Source organism: Pipistrellus hanaki, assembly GCF_964339955.1.
Source record: "Pipistrellus hanaki genome assembly, chromosome: 9".
NCBI lineage: Eukaryota > Metazoa > Chordata > Mammalia > Chiroptera > Vespertilionidae > Pipistrellus > Pipistrellus hanaki.
Window position 1 is genome coordinate 79,075,264 of NC_140511.1, and position 16,938 is coordinate 79,092,201.

A 16,938-nucleotide genomic window follows, 5' to 3' on the forward strand; every position below is an offset into this window, starting at 1 on the left:
GTGTGAGTGTTTCGGTGCCTTACAGGGCCGGCGGCCACAGACATCCCACAAGCTTGGCAGGGAGAGATATGCTGCCTCGTCATTTTTAGAAGTCCAATGCGCTATCCATTGCGCAACAGAGCCTTGCCTCGTCATTTTTAAATGCATGCTAATAAAGCCGACATCAGAAACTGGTTTTGTCATTTATGAAAGTAACTTCTAAATTATTCAGGTGGAGGCAGCCCTGAGATGGAGATCATTAACTGAGTCATTTTCTGTGGCCTCCCTGTGGAGAGACGGGACGATGCCCGCTTGCTGAGGGCCCACATACCATGGTCCTGCCGCGTTCCGGGGCATTAATGCCAGTAAGCCTGTTCTGAATAGGCCTCTCTGAGTTATGTTCACAGCCAGGGGAATGGGAGGCCTCTGTCGCCTAAGCAGGCAGCAAAGTGTGAGTGTTCCTGGAGGTGTAATTCACCCCGGGGCGAGGAAACGTGAGAACATGTCAGCGGAGCCGTGGACAATGGGAATGGTTGTTCACCCGCTGACCAGGTTCATTACCGCTCCGCCGCCGTGGACTCTGGGAAGTCTTCATTTCACTTCACTTTGCTGTTTCCACCTTGAACTGTACGGGAGGTGATACCTACTAGTACACGCACAGCAGCCTTAGGCTCGTCCAGAGTCCCAGGCTCTGACGATGTTCTAATAAATGCTAAATATTCACAGGAAGGAAAGAAAATGGTACTTGAAGTTTGCTTTTTAATCAGTTCAGAGTTTGGGTTTCATTTTCCTTTGTTTAGTTTTAAGAGAGGAGAACGACCTTATAAAATATCTCTCTGTCTCTAAACGTCTCTAGCATGGTTGGGATTGCTCAACCTGGTCTCCTGCAGCCCCTCATTCCTGAAATTCCTTAAGGGTCTGGATATGTCTGACCCCATTAAGCTTTACAAACCCCAGCTTGACATCTCTCCAGTCCTCATTTCCAAAAGGCAGCCTCATTTCGTTCCTCTCTCTTTACAGATGAACACAGTAATGTTCATCTCTTTTGCTTCCAATTAGTGCGACTCCCTCTCAGAAATACAACTCGAGAAATAACCGCGGAGAAGTGGTTACCTCCTTTGGCTCAGCACAGGGCGTGTCCTGGTCCGGGAGAGGAGGAGCTGGTGCCATCAGCCTGAAGGTCTTGGGGTATCCGGAATCACTAACTGGGAGCTACAAATTCATGTTCCAGAAGCTCCCCGATATTCGAGAAGGTGACGGTTTTTCCCTTTGGAATTCTGGCGGATATAAAACCGCCTGGGAGGGTTTAGAGTAAGCAGCAAAGCGTCAGCGAGGCTGCAGAGCAAGTTCCAGGGTTGCCTTTGGATTCGTAAGTTCGTTGGTGTCCCCTGGGCTCCTGTTAGTGCAGGGACATGAGATGATTCAGGAATTCTCCCCAGTGACCTCTGTTTGCTAAAGAAAAGTGCTAAAGGAACAGCACATAACCATTTCCCAGTAACAACTACTTGAACAATGCAAAGGAAGCTAATTAAAGTATTAAAGCAGAAACACTTACGGCTTCTTCCTGGTAAAGAAAGGAGACTGTCCCGGTTGGCCTTGGCTTGCCCAGTTCTCACTGCTGCGCTGAGTAACAGGAAGGCGGTGGAGTGGGATCTGTGCTGCCCCTGGGTTGTGCCACGACATCCCCGTGGCCACACGGAAGGCCAGCTTCAGCAGCAAGTCTCAGGCAGTTGGCTAGGTCTTTAGAAAGAATAAACCAGCCAGCACTCCTAAGCACCCTTCCTGCTTCTGTGAAATGACTGGCACTGATGTTGGACAGCTGCTGTGTTTTCTCTTTTTGGCAAGTGCAATGTCTTAAACACAATGTGTTTTCCCCTTGGATTCCAGTTCTGACCTGTAAGATAGAAGAACTTGGCAGTGAACTCAAGGAACATTACAAGATTGAGGCTTTTACTCCTGTTCTAGTTCCGGCACAAGTAAGAATTGTTCCCTTAGTCCTTCCTAATTAATACTATATTTTTTAATCCCTGGTGAAAACCATCCTCTTGTGTCCCTTTTCACTTCTTGTCTACATGCTGGTTAGAACATCCTCCCTGGTTCGATTTGGTAAAATGGGTCCTTTGGGAGAAAGACAAGTGCTTTCTGGTTTTATGATCAGACACGGTCATTGTCTTTGCCTTGGGTTCGGATCCTGCACACAGCAGAGATGGAAGGCCTTAAGCATTCAGTGTCAGACTGAGGACAACAGCAAGGATAGGAGTTCCAGAAACGGTTTCACAGTCTCTTCCTAGTTTGGTCTCTGTTGTTATGGACTAGCTGCTGCCAATGGTGTCCTTACACCGTGGTTTAATCTGGCATAAGTGCCAGTGCATTCTTTAGAGGGAGATGTGTTGTAGAAGAGTCTTTAAGGTACCTCGGTCATATGTTTTCATTCAGAGAATGGCCAGTTGGGGAAGATAATGTGAAACCATGTGATATGAGGAAGCTTGGGAGGAAGTAGGGGAGGGGGGACAAGGATGCATGATCTTATGGGAAAAGATTAGACTTCCTCAGTTGGCCCCAAGGAATGGGAACAGGACAGAAAAAGCCACAGGAAGAGAAATTTCAGCTCAATTGAACGAAGAACTTCCGGTTAAGAGGCAGTAAGTATAGTGTGTAGTTAAGGATATGGCTGCGGGAGGGGGGTGCGGGGGGGGAGAGGCGGCTTTTTTTTTGCCTAGGGCCATTTGGATATTTATAACATCGTGCACAAGCTACACAAAATTGTTAACTGAAAAATTATCATAGTACCCCCCCCAAAAAAAAAACCCAAAAACATTAATCTGCTATACTTGGTCAAACTTTTAATTAACTCACCCCTAATGCCTTGGCAGGCCAGACCAAAGGATTTTGCGGGCCTCATACAGCCCATGGGCCGGATGTTCTCCACCCCTGAATAGAGCCAAACTTCTAGGCTTCAAAGCCAGGCTTCACTCACTGTTTAACCTCGACTAAATAATCTAGTGTCTCGGTTGCCCAGTTTTCTCATCTGTAAAATGGGTACAGTAATATTAATAGTATCCCTCACATTTGTTGTGAGGACTAATGAGTTAATACCTGTAAGCCTTTAGAACAGTGCCTGCTGTTTGGTAAGCTCAATACATGTGAGCTATTAACAGCTATAACTATCCAGAAATGCAATGGGGGCTGCTCTTGGGGTGCAGGAGCAAGTTCCCCTTCATCGAGATCCTCAAGCTTAATGGTGCCGCTTAGGGGGTCTCAAGGATTAGGTAGGCAGACTGGACCCCTTTAAGAGTTCTAATTCCCCTGAGAGTCGGTGACTATGCTCGTCACCTCAGGATTAAAATGATACCCAACAAAACAATGTGTGTTGTTATTTGGGGTTTGCTTTGCTATTCAACCTGTTGACTTCAGAATTTGAGCTTCTGTTCTTTTGTTGCAACCTTCCTTCCGCAGGAGCCTGTCACGCTGCTGGGCCAGATTGGCTGTGATAGCAATGGGAAGCTGAACAAGAAGTCGGTGATTCTGGAGGGAGACCGAGAACATTCCTCTGGCGCTCGAGTCCCAGTGGATTTATCTGAGCTCAAAGAATACTCTCTGTTTCCCGGACAGGTGAGACCGGATGCAGGCTGTGCGCCGGGCTGTGCTGTAGGAATAAGCATCTCAGCACTGGCTGCTGCTCCCGGCTTCCAGCCTCTGCTCCATGAGAGGTGACTGGAGCGCAGGCCCAGCAGCGGACACTGGGGAGGGGATTCTGATTTGCCCGCGTATGCTCTGATCTTGGCTCTGGAATCCGAGGCCCAGGTTCACTTCCCAGCTCCACCCCATGAGGGGTGTGACTGTGGCCATTTTCGTTAGCCAGAGTGTCTTCATCTGTGAACTCGGAATAAATTCTTACCTCAGAGGGTTGTTGTAAAGTTAGGTCATCCATGTAAAGCATAATTATTATTACTAACACAACCCCCTTAATTTGGTTTCTAGAAAAATACTGTCAAGTGTACAATTACAAAATGAGAGTAGCTGGCAATATTTTTTTAATTACATCAAAATAATTTATTCCTGGCCTCTCGTTTATCTGCCCTGTTTGCTTCTTGTCTTTCAGGTTGTGGTTATGGAAGGGATCAACGCCACTGGCAGACAGTTTGTTGCCACTAAACTCTACGAGGTACCGCAGGGCTCCCCTGCCCTCCCGCCAGGTTTGCCGCGGGCACAGATGTGCAGTTTGTCCTTTTACGAGCCTATTTACCTCTCAATTCTCTCTCTGGAGTGGGAACCTACTTCTAGGCGAGGGGTTAGCAAACTGTTTCTGTAAAGGGCCAGAGAGTAAATATTTTAATAACCACAGCCAAAGACAGCCTGTAAACCGATGAGTGCCTGTATGCCAGGAAAACCTTGTTTATAAAATAGGTGTGCAGGATTTGGCCCACAGGCCGTGGTTTACCTGTCCCTGCTCCGGGCAATAATCATCCGCAGCTTTTCATAGAATGCAGGCGAGAGGAGCCGACATGCTGCTCTCCCCTCCTTCTCGAGGACTCACACTTCGCTCCCACTTTTGCTGGGTGTTTGAGTTTTGCTGTGACCTCCCATTTTCTGGGTTTCTTTGTCGCTCTGAGCAAATACAAAAAAGGGCGGATGCCTTCAGCTCTGTGAGCTTTTAGCTCCATGGAGCAAGACAGCTACAAACACGCCCCTGTGCCCACCCTTTCCCTTACCACAGCGATGCCTGGAGCAAGACCTGTTTCATTTCTCTCCCGTTTCTAAGGGTGTGCCGCTTCCATTTTATCAGCCCTCCGAAGAGGACGGAGGTAAGTTTGGGTTCAAGCATTGTTGTGCCAACATGACAGGTGGGCAAGGGTCCAGGAGTGCAGGGCCTCAGGCTCGCAGTGGGAGGCCAGGTCTGACCACCTGAGTTCTGAGTGCTGAGGCGTGTCGTTCAGTGCTAATGTTCACAGGTATTTGAAGGTTGCTTTGGAAAAAGGAAAACTAGGAGCCGTTTAAAAAAGAGTTTCTTTCAATGCAATGTGGTATCCTAGAGTGGGTTCTGGAAATACTAGTGACATCTACATCAAGTCAGGAATTATTAACAGTGATGTGTCAGCGCTAATTCCTTTTTTTTTTCAATTTTTATATTTTATTGATTTTTTACAGAGAGGAAGGGAGAGAGATAGAGTTAGAAACATCGATGAGAGAGAAACATCAATCAGCTGCCTCCTGCACACCTCTCACTGGGGCTGTGCCCACAACCAAGGTACGTGCCCTTGATTGGAATCAAACCTGGGACCCTTCAGTCTGCAGGCTGATGCTCAATCCACTGAGCCAAACCGGTTTTGGCTAATTCCTTCATTTTGACAAACGTTGGAAAGATGCCGCCATCAGGGCCACTGGGTGAAAAGTATACATACAGCAACTCTGTACTGTCTTTGCTACCAGTTTAAGGTTATTCCAAAATAAGTTTATTTAAAAAATTAGATGACTTTCTAAGAAAGCCCAGAGTTGTTTGGTAACTAAATCAGATGGGGAAAGGCAAAAATAAATTTTAACAAACTTTGCTTCAAAATATTTTAAAGCATTTTTCTAAATATTATATTTTTTATTGATTTCAGAGAAGTAGGGAAAGGGAGAGAGAGATAGAAACATCAATAAGAGAGAATCATTGATTGGCTGACTCCTGCAAGCCCCTTCTGGGGATCGAGCCCACAACCCAGGCATATGCCCTAGACCAGGGGTCTTCAAACTACGGCCCGCGGGCTACATGCAGCCCCCAGGGGAGTCTGATCCTGCCTGACAGGTTTTTTGGGCAGTGAGTGCAGCCAAGGTGTTACAGTAGGAATTAGTAGTTCATATAGTCCGGCCCTCCAGCTCTCTGAGGGACCGTGATCTGGCCCCCACTTTAAAAAGTTTGAGGACCCCTGCCCTAGACTGAATCAAACCTGGGACCCTTTAGTCCCCAGGCTGATGCTCTATCTACTGAACCAAACCGGCAAGGGCTTAAAGCATTTTTGTAAGGAAAGAAGACTATTAAGGATTCACAGTAAGATGGCCACCCCCATACACATTCATAGTGTATGAGGTTGTTCTTGGCGACGATGTAGAATGAGGAATGAAATTTAGGAATTGATGATACTGTGCATTTTATCAGAAAACGTGTTTATGGCAGTATGAGCAGCATGGTGGTGTTAGATCAGCTTCAGAGAATGAAAAGAAATGAACCTGGTTGCCCTAATGGTTTGGCTTAGAGTGTTTGCCTTAGAGCACATGTGTCAAACACAAGGCCCGCGGGCCAAATCCAGTCCGCCAGGCCTTGCAATGTGGCCCGCACCGCGCTGTCATCACTGCACTCCGCTGTCAGTTTATGACATTGTCAGTTTATGACTGTTCAGTAAACCATTCGGCCCGCGATTTAGGCTGGATTTTAGATTTTGGCCCCTTCTCTGATTGAGTTCGACACCCCTACCTTAGAGTGTTCGCCAAAGGGTCCTGGATTCAGTTCTGATCAAGGGCATGTACCTCAGTTGCAGGCTCCTCCGGGGCCAGGCCCTGGTTGGGGCTTATGCAGGAGGCAATAGGTGTGTTTTCTTTCCCTCTCACCTATTCTCCCTAAAAATTAATGGAAAAACATTATCAGGACCTGGGAGGAGAGGAAGAAGGGCTGACACTGGGTCACATGCCTGTCCCGTGGCTAGGGGAGGACAGTGCACCTAACTTACAGCCCCTCCCTCCCAAGACTGCTTTATGGAGGAGGCGGCTGGCTGTCCAAAGAAAAGTAGACACTGAGGAAAAGGGCCGCACAGGAGCGGCCAGAGCACAGCAGCCTGCGCCCCGCCCTGCAGCAGCTGCTCATCCCAGCCTTGGACCACAGCCTGTTTGGGGACAGTTTCAGTTTTACAAGATGAAGAGTTACGGAGGCGGGTGGTGGTGATCGTTGCACAACATTATGAATTTATTTAATACCACTGAAAGGTTAAGATGGTAAACTTTATGTTATATGTATTTTACCACAATAAAAAAATTAGGGGGCCGAAACCGGTTTGGTTCAGTGGATAGAGCGTCGGCCTGCAGACTGAAAGGTCCCAGGTTCAATTCCGGTCAAGGGCATGTACCTTGGTTGTGGGCACATCCCCAGTAGGGGGTGTGCAAGAGGCAGCTGATTGATCATCGATGTTTCTAACTCTATCCATCTCCCTTCCTCTCTGTAAAAAAATCAATAAAATATATTTTTTTTTTTAAAAAATAGGGGGAGCCCTTACCAGGTGGCTCAGTTGGTTAGAGCATCATCCCATACACCAAAAGGTTGCAGGTTTGATCCCTATTTGGGGCAACGTACAAGAGGCAACCAATCAATGTTTCTCTCTCACATCAGTGTTTCTCTCTCTGTCTTTCTCCCTTCCTCTCTCTCTAAAAATAAATTAAAAACAAAAACACACCAAACAAACATTCTCGGGTGAGGATTAAAAAGAAAAGTTGGGGGGGGATATAAGAAAATCTCACTTTGATCAGTACTCCCCTAACTGCCACATTCCTCCTGCCACTCCCATGTGCTGCTAGGAGCGTGCCTGTCATGGGGCCCAGTTATTTGCATGCCCACCTGTGCCCCTGCTGGTGGAGGTTCTGTGAGGATAAGGATGTGGTCTTACTCATCTTGGGTTTCCTGAGTTGCACACACAAGGAGACTCAATTAATTGAATCCTGTGGCATTTCTCCCTAATTGTCCTTTCTCCCACCATCCCAGGACCTTCTAACCAACACCTTACCATCCTTTCTCTCCCAGATTTTGAACAAAACATGGTTCTGGTGGCCTGTGGACCATACACCACATCTGACAGCATCACGTATGACCCCCTGCTTGACCTGATTGCCATCATCAACCATGACCGGCCGGACGTCTGCATCCTGGTAGGAGGTCCTCCCGGGACAGCCTCGCTCAGAGGCCCGGTGGGGAAACAGGCAGTTGGCATTAGAAAAAGATCCAGCGCGGATCTAAACTCTTGGAAAGCGTTTCGGATTCTCCTCCTTTTAAAAAATATTTTTTAGTTCTTCATCTTCATCTTTGGAGAGGTGTACATGTCTACAAGATTTCCCTTGCTATTGGGTCGGCAAGTAAGTAATTGCGGATTTTTTAAAGAAAATCAAAGACAATTTTTTCATGGAACTAAATAACTTTATTCTGTAATGTATTGCCCATTTTGATCAATGACCTTTTGCCATCTTTCAGGCAGCATCATAATCCCACGTTCAAAAAACTTCTGGTTTTTATTAGCAAAAAACTGAATCAGGTACGATTTGACATCATCATCATTATTGAAATTTTTACCATTCAAGGAGTTTTGTAAAGATCGAAACAAAAAGTAATCGGATGGTGCAAGGTCAGGACTATATGGTGGATGTGGCAAAACATCCCAACCAAGCTCCATTAATTTTTGCCGAGTGACCAAAGATGTGTGTGGCCTTGCATTGTCATGATGGAATACAACACCTTTTCGATTTGTCAATTCGGGCCGCTTTTCTTCAACTGCATTATTTAATTTCGTTAGTTGTTCAATGTAGACATCAGAATTGATCGTTCGGTTGGGTGGTAAGAGTTCAAAGTAGACAATTCCTTTGTAATCCCACCAAACTGATAACAAAACCTTCTTTTGATGAATATCAGCTTTTGATGTTGTTTGAGTTGGTTCACCTGGCCTGCTCCACGATCTTTTCCGCTTCATATTGTTGTAAACAACCCATTTTTCATCGCCAGTTATCAGTCGTTTTAAAAATGGATCATTTTCATTACGTTTCTTTAGCAAATTGCAGCTGCTAATGCGTTGCGTTAACTGTGATTCTTTCAGTTCGTGAGGAACCCATGTATCAAGTTTTTGAACATAGCTAAGTTGTTTTAAGTGATTTTCAATGCATGTATGTGATACATGAAGCTTCTCTGCAATCTCACGTGTTGTACTGTGACAGTCTGAATTGATTATTGCTTTGATTAGGGCGTCATCAACTTCAACTGGAGGACCAGAGCGTTTTTCATCTTTGAGTGAAAAATCACCAGAACGAAATTTGGCAAACCAATTTTGACACTGCCGTTCTTTTAAGGCTTCGTCACCATAAACAGCACATAACTTTTTATGAGCTTGCGATGCGTTTTCCCTTTGCGGAAATAAAAAAGCAAAATATGACGAAAATGTTCCTTTTGATTTTCCATTTTTCAACGAACGCCAAACGAAAACCACAAAACAGATCAAAAAACTTTTTTTACTGATTAACAGCTGAATAGCCAACTATCAAATAACAAAATGTGTTTTACATTTGTACTACGTCTGCAAACTAAAAATTCAACTGAAGCCATATATGTGTGAAACCCGCAATTACTTAGCTGCCGACCCAATAGGTTCAGACGGTTAGAAAAAGCCCAGTACTGTAGGAGGCTGTCCAGCTGGTTATGGGCCATGGTGGACTCCCTGCTCCCAGGGTTCACGGCCTCTGTCTGATCTTGGCTGGGTACCGGCCCCACTTGCTAACTGTCCCAGGCGCTCCACGCAGCCTGGGCAGGACAGATGGACGCTGAGAAAGAACTGATGGGAGGGGTTACGTGAAGGCGCTCACGGACACACGTGGTTCTGATTTGATGCTTTCGTTTCTCCCCTCGTCCTTATTTGTAGTTTGGCCCTTTCCTGGATGCTAAGCATGAGCAGGTTGAGGTAAGTCACTGGGATGAGGGGGAGGGTGGTGGATACTTGCAGTCAGTTGAGCCCTGGTGTTTTTATTTTATTTTATATTTTTGTTTTTGTTGTTAATCTTCACCCGAGGCTATTTTTTATTTTGTTTCATTTAAAAAATATATTTTTATAGATTTCAGAGAGGATGGGAAAGGGAGAGAAAGAGAAACATTGAAGAGAGAGAAACATCATAGATTGGCTGCCTCCTGCCCACCTCCTATTGGGGATAGAGTTGGGTATATGCCCTGACCGGGAATCGAACCTCGATCTCTTGGTTCCTGACTCAAGGCTCAACCACTGAGCCACACTGGCTGGACTGTTTTCATCTCTTGGAGTTACCCTGCATCTAATCCCTATGGCTAGTCAGAAAGACATTGCAGTGGGGCATTTTAAATAAAGATATGGAATTTGAGGGCTTCATTTCACCAGAATCCAAGGCCATTTGGGAGCTGGGGGAGAGAAATACAAATACTTGAGTCCTGGTGTTCCTCTGTATCACCGGGGAGCGTCGGCACAGATGCAGGTGTCCGGGCGTCAGGGGCTGCACTGGGAAGTCCCTTACCACTGCTTCCCTCAGCTCGGGGCCCAGTCCTGCTGTCCTGTGATGCACTAACACAATGGCCCTTCCCGGACATCTCCAACCCAGACGCTCATCCTTTTACCATAGTGTTTCAGCTTGGGTTCAAGAGGATTAATTATTTCCCGATCTCCTTTCCTGTCCCCACGGGACCCAGCTCCTTACAGACAGAGAGCTGTCCTCCTTTGCACCCCCTTCAGCTCTTAGCTTAACAGCTGGTACATCGGGTCATCTAATGTTAAACAAATGAATCATCGCCGAATGTCCGCCCTCTAAATCTTTTCTTGCAGAACTGTCTCCTGACGAGTCCGTTTGAAGATGTTTTCAAGCAGTGTCTACGCACGATTATTGAAGGGACACGAAGGTCAGAATTTAGAAATACCGCCGTAGCTGCCTAGGCTTCTCCTGGGCTTCCTTCCCATTAAAAACCTGAAATTGTTCAAAAGGAGGGGTCGTTCCTATCCTTTCATCTTTTGAACTCGGGATCAGATAGAACTCTTGAACTTCAAGTGCACAGACGCTGAGTTGAGGCATCTTTGTGAACCACAAAGATAAACACACTTGACGCTGCTCTTCCCTTGCTCGCTCTGTACTTCCTTCCTTTTCTCACTCCTGTTCGTATGCACTCATGTTCCCTGAAATCTTCCCAGGATGTTCCTGGGAGTGTGTGATGACTTACACAGCAACACCCCGAGAGGCCCCACATCTCATTGTGTGAGTGAGTGAGTGGGGCGGCCCGAGTCCCTCCCCTGAGTCACTGCTTGCCCGTATTCTGTGGGTATCGCCGGTGGCCAAAGCAGCCGTGGTAGAAACTCAGGGCGGGGATCTTGAATCCCTGCCACAGACCAGGGGAAGGAGCGTGGTAGGGCGCAGGGTGACGAGAAGAATGTGCAGTTCTAACTTGAGAGAGAAGATGCTGTTTCAGGAACAGTCACTTCCTGTCCCTTTTCCTCCGGAGCTGGGTTTGGGAGAGATTGCTGGAGGTGATAGGTCTTCTCTGGGGATTTGCTGGCTGTAGCTGAGCTCATAAAAAACCAACATTCCTGAGGATAAGCTTTTAAAAACAAGTCTGTAACAAAGGTAGATTTTAAAACAAGATGTATAATCTTCCACCCCTTGACCGGGTGAACTGATCCCGGAGTTGATTAGCCTGAATACTACCTTCCGGTTCCGGCAGCACCATGGCCGGTATGGAAGGCCTCGTGGACGGGGGAAACAGCCCCTAAATGACCCCGAGTCGGGGCATTTGAATGGCGCAGTGACAGGCTGCGGCGGGAACTGCCTCTTCCTCCCGTGAAGATGGCTCTCTTCCCTCTCGCCTCCCAGGTTTGCTGTGGCCTGGGAGTTCATCAGACTGGAGAGCTCGGGAGATAAACCCGACAAAAGGAGCAGGGCTGCTGTCCCCGTGCTGCCAGCCTGAGGTCCCCTCGGGGACGGGCAGGGCTGCGGAGCACTGCGCCCGCGCCTGGGTGCTCTCAGTGTGACATTGGGCTCTGTCCGGGTGCCTCGCCCCGTGTGGTATTGACAGCAGTGGCACAAACAAGGAACAGACCGGGCTTTGTTCCCCGGGGCAGCACCCAGCACCACCAGGCACTTTGATCTGCGGGCAGGGCGTGCCCGCGGGTAGGGAGCTGCCCGCCTCCCCCCAAGCAGTATATAAACAGTCCCCGTTTGGGGATTTTCAGAGCATGAAGCTGATTGATCAATAAAAGCCAGAGCCAGTGAGAAGGCACCTCCTCCCTCACAGGAGCCAAGCCTGTGTGAGGGCCCTCCCACCGTGATGTATGAGGTTGTGCAATCCTCAGCATAGTTGGAATTTTCTTTCGGAGCCCTCCCCCTGCAGCCGATCTGTAACTGAGCAAGAGCGTTTCCTCCTTAACTATCGCTCTTCCGGCGCCCACGCTGAGCAGCAGCTCCCTCTTAACGCCCAGCTGTGCCTTCGTGTCCACCCAGACTGAGCCCCTGGGGCCTGGGCCACAGGCTGTCCACTCAGGTTACCCGGCACCAAATCGGTAGACTTGGATAATTACAATGAATTTTTCAGTGTCAAGGGGACTGTAACTAATATATTGGTTATATTAGTCTCGAGATTTTGATTGTCGCAGAAGTCTCAGTTCACATAAGCAGGGGTGACACACAAGTGACAACAGTCACCCACGCCTTTATCCTATGCGAGGCAGCTCTGGCCGTTAGCGACAGTGGGGCAGGCCACCCTGTCAGCACGGGGAGGAGGTGGCAGTGAGAGTTCTGGCGGGTTTTAAATAAGAGTCCACTTTACGCCTGTTTGGTTTACATAGGCCCCTCTGCAGGCACAGCTGAGGGAGCCAAGGACATGGGGCTTTTCCCTGTCTTGTGTGCGGCTGGGGAGGCTAACAATTGGCCCCAGAGTTAAGGTTTTTATATCACTTGGCGTGGTAACCCTAAGGATTCTCCTGCCTCGATCAAAGGAAACATCTGCCAGCTCTGCTTTTACTGTTGCTGTTAAATGTCTTTCATTTTTCCCAGGGCTGTCTGCTGAGAAATAAGAACTGAGCTCATCCTTCCCCAGGGGAGGGGAGGGGCGGCTCCGGGGGAAGCCAGTCAGGTTTCCCCACGGCTCCGAAGGCTCTCTGTCCTGGGTGCCGCTCTGGGACCCGGGCCTGGTCCAGGAGGAGGCTGGGCTCCAGGCCCTCCCCAGGCAAGAGCCCGTCACGAGCCTTTAAGCCACATCTTGTTTCAGCTCTGGCTCTGAGGCTCCGATCCTTCGGCCAAATCCTGTCTTCCTAGATTTTCTAGCTCCTAACTTCTCTACCAAACAGTAGCCCCATCTCCTATCACGCAGAGCCAGGAGCACACATCCTGGGTGGCAGCTCCAGGTCAGGGTGGATGTGTGAATGAGCACAAACTGTCCCATGGAGGTGGCTCCTCTCTTCAGAGGAGAGTTCGGTTCGGAAATTCTTCCCTGAAGCAGGGTCTGTACAAGCGCTGTCGCCCCGCTGTCCTTACTCACTGCGTTCGTTTTCCTCCCGCTTCTGATGGTTGTGACGGAGCAGCTCCGGTTCCCACCTCGTCTTTGTCCCGTCGCTGAGAGATGTGCACCACCAGCCTGTGTACCCACAGCCGCCTTTCAGCTACTCCGATCTGCCTCCTGAGGACAAAAAGGTACCAGCGACCCCTCCGTGGCCAGCGGCAGCCAGGATCAAATGTGCCGCAGGTGACCCAGCTCTGCCCCGAAGTGGAGGTGAAGATGCCGTTTGGGGCATGCACAGGCCTGAATCTTAAGCTACTACTCCTTTTGGGGGGGGGGGGGGGGAATATATATATATATTTCAGAGAGAAAGGGAGGGAGAGATAGAAACATCAAAAGAATCATTAATTGACAGCCTCCTGAATGCCCCCACTGGGGATCAAGGTCACAACCCAGGCTTGTGCCCTAATCTGGAATCGAACCATGACCTTGTGGTTCACAGGTCGATGCTCAACCACTGAGCCACGCTAGCCAGGCTTAAGCTATTGTTAACAGGCACATGTGCTCATAAATTACTGTACGCTGGTTTGGGCTCCCTAAGCCCTTGGAGACCCCCAACTTTCATAAGGAAGAAGTTTTTTTGTTGTTTTTTAATATATTTTATTGATTTTTTTTCAGAGAGGAAGAGAGAGGGATAGAGAGTTAGAAACATCGATGAGAGAGAATCATCGATCAGCTGCCTCTTTGCACACCCCACTGGGGATGTGCCCGCAACCAAGGCACATGCCCTTGACCGGAATCAAACCCGGGACCTCTCAGTCCGCAGGCCGATGCGCTATCCACTGAGCCAAACCTGTTTTCGGCCATAGGGAAGAAGTTTTGAGCTTGGAGTGCAAATGTGCATCTCAACCCCTTCTCGTTTTAGCGAGTGCAGTTTGTGTCCGAGCCCTGCAGCCTCTCTATAAATGGCCTGGTCTTTGGCTTGACATCCACGGACCTGCTCTTCCACATGGGGGCCGAGGAGATCAGCAGGTGAGGCAGGCATTCCAGCCCGCAGGCAGGACGGCTGGCCCTCCCACACCCTTGGGCCGTGGGGGAGAAGGGGAGCCATTTTTCTATGAGCACTTGCCTCTGCCGTCTTTGAGACCCCAAAGAGCCACGTCTGCTGCCTGCATTTAATTCATGGCGACAGAAGTTTGTCTGCTTTTCTCCTCCCACGTTTCACCTAAATAAGGGTGGGTGTCCCTGCTGGCCTGTGAACTTTTGAAACTGTCCTCCCCCCCAGAGCAGTGTGTAGCTCTGCAGAGAATCCGCCGCAGCCAGATCTGTGCGTGTGGGTTCCGCAGTCGTGTGAACATGGGCGTGTGCTTGTCGGCGGAGATTTGAATTGGGGGTCACCCCGGCTACACGCTCCCTCACTGGTGCAGACGCTGCGTGCTCTTGCACAATCCAGTGCTGGCTGTCGTGGTTTTGATCACAGGGGATTCCTGCTCTTTCCCTTCTTCACCCGGCAGCCTGCCCTCCTCGTGTGGGAAAGACCGAGCTCCTTGTGGGTGGGTCTAAACTTCCCCGGAGGCCGCTCTTGCCTCGGCCATGTAGTCTCTAGTTTATCAAATCCTCGAGTCCTGCCGAAGAGAAACAGAAACTGAAAAACGTTCTGCATTCCATCTCTTATCTGCCTCCCCCAGTGCTTCTGGAACTTCAGACAGATTCAGCCGAATACTCAAGCACATCCTGACGCAGAGGAGGTGAGCTCGCTCCCTGGAGCAGGCACTGGCCGGCCCGGGAGATGGCTTTGGGCTCCGGGAGCTCCACCCTGTGACGCCAAGCTTGTGTCCTGCCCCAAACGCAGGGGGAAGGAAGAGTGTGATGCCGGGCCCCGCCATCGGGGCCTCCATGTGGAAAGGGGGTCCTGCATCTGAATCAGCTGCTCTGTCTCTCCATCCCTGTAGCTACTACCCACTGTACCCTCCCCAGGAAGACATGGCCATTGACTGTGAGAATTTCTATGCCTATGCACAGCTGCCTGTCACCCCAGATGTCCTCATAGTCCCATCAGAGCTCAGATACTTTGTCAAGGTAAGGCTGGACTCTGCCTTTCCCCGGGCAGGCCCAAAGCGGTCTCTGACCTTCCCTCCTGGACCGCCGTGCCCACTCCTCATGGGTCTGCTGACGGGGAGCGGTGGTAGGACTAGAAAACACATCTCTTACTCAGACCCTTAAGTAAATGGCATCCTCTCGCTCCCCTCCTCCAGAGCTTGGTGCTCAGTCGGCCCAGCGGGGAGCCCCGTAGGCAAGAAGTATGGCCCCAAACAGGAGCTCTCAGGGGGCACTGCCAGGGTGGCCTGGGGAACCGTTCACACATGCACTTGCCTGCTTCACCCCCGAATCCTGATTTCACCTCCAAGTGGCCTCTGCCCTGAGAACATGGAGGTTGTGTTAGGGTGCTCATCTCTGCCCCGATGCCCCGCCCCCTGGAGTTGGGTTCCTGGGATTTGGGACTCCCCCAGCCAACCCCCCTCTTGCCAACCTCACGGTGAACTGGATCTGGGTTGGCAAGAGGTCAACTTTTTCACGTTGGAAAACAGCCAGGTCACGTGTGTCTCCAAGTTTGACATCTTGGAGATTGACATCTGCCCAGTGACCTCCATTCTGTTTCAGAGACTCCAAAGGGACTCCGTTTTCCAGTAATAAGTTCACATATTTGACTTAGGATGTGTTTGGTTGCATTCCTTTCCATTTTATAAAACCGTTTGAGATCTGTTAGATTTTCCAGCTTTGTCACAGCAGTCCCAGTTTGGCCTTTCCAAACCCAGTCTCCTCCTCTCCTTCCCAGGATGTCCTCGGCTGTGTCTGTGTGAACCCCGGGCGCCTCACCAAAGGGCAGGTGGGGGGCACCTATGGCCGGCTCTACGTCAGGAGGCAGACCGTGGACGGGGAGGAGAGGCGGAGTCCGTGTGTTGCCGCCCAGGTGGTGAGGATCTGAGGCCTGGGGTGCTTTACCGTCCCCACTGTGCGGGCCCTCGTGTAGCCATAGCCGCCGGGAGCCCAGGAGTGGCCCTTGACAAGATCCCAGCTGTTGGAAGGTGAAGGAGCAGAGGCAGCCAGCTGCAGGGGAGAGGCTGTGGGGAGAGGCCCTGCGGGGAAGGCGTGTGTGGCTGGCCCGGCTCTGAGCGGCTCTGGGGAACACACGAAGTCCAGAGCGAACTGGCTGGGGCTGCAGCGTGCTCAGAAAAAGCGACGGCTTTGTGGTTTTCTACGTGAATCAGACACAGAAACAGCTCTTGGAGAAATAAAATAAATTCTGAGTGTAACTTCTGGGTCTAATCTCTCTCCCACCCTTGCTCTTTCCTGGTGGCGACTAAGGAAGGTGGCCTCCTCGGCCTCTGTCAGGAGGGACGGAGTGGCTGTCACGCTGGCTTCTGGCCAGCCCAGCCCGGGTCCCCCTGAGCCGCTCCCAGGGCCCCCGGCCTCTGCTGAGGCGGTGCGCCAGGCCCAGGCCACGGCGCGGGGCTGCAGAGCGAGCAGCTGGCTGCGTGCCTGGCCCTCCCCGCCGCTCACATGCACACTGGTCCCAGCCTGACCTCTCCATCTGGAGGGGCGGCTTCCCGGAGCCGTGCCAGCTGGATTCCCGGCGCTGGCTCCGCCAAGCTGCACGGCAGGCTGAGCCCACCTATAGCCCAGCACGCACAGCCCAGCCTTCCAGGATCCCCAGCACGTCCCCGTGCCCGGGT

General features: G+C 50.1%; 1 protein-coding gene across 1 annotated transcript in view; it reads left to right on the forward strand.

Annotated features, from left to right (window-relative positions):
- The window catches only part of POLA2 (DNA polymerase alpha 2, accessory subunit), a 31,415-nt gene extending 14,891 nt beyond the window's left edge, over positions 1–16,524 (forward strand). The window contains exons 6-18 of the mRNA XM_084895884.1: positions 1,039–1,232; positions 1,867–1,955; positions 3,436–3,591; positions 4,082–4,144; positions 4,742–4,784; positions 7,748–7,872; positions 9,624–9,662; positions 10,548–10,621; positions 13,290–13,398; positions 14,130–14,236; positions 14,893–14,952; positions 15,157–15,283; positions 16,041–16,524. Coding sequence (XP_084752010.1) covers positions 1,039–1,232; positions 1,867–1,955; positions 3,436–3,591; positions 4,082–4,144; positions 4,742–4,784; positions 7,748–7,872; positions 9,624–9,662; positions 10,548–10,621; positions 13,290–13,398; positions 14,130–14,236; positions 14,893–14,952; positions 15,157–15,283; positions 16,041–16,190 — 1,336 coding nt within the window. The 3' untranslated portion in view covers positions 16,191–16,524. The remainder of the gene's footprint in view (positions 1–1,038; positions 1,233–1,866; positions 1,956–3,435; positions 3,592–4,081; positions 4,145–4,741; positions 4,785–7,747; positions 7,873–9,623; positions 9,663–10,547; positions 10,622–13,289; positions 13,399–14,129; positions 14,237–14,892; positions 14,953–15,156; positions 15,284–16,040) is intronic.
- The last annotated feature ends 414 nt before the right edge of the window (positions 16,525–16,938 follow it).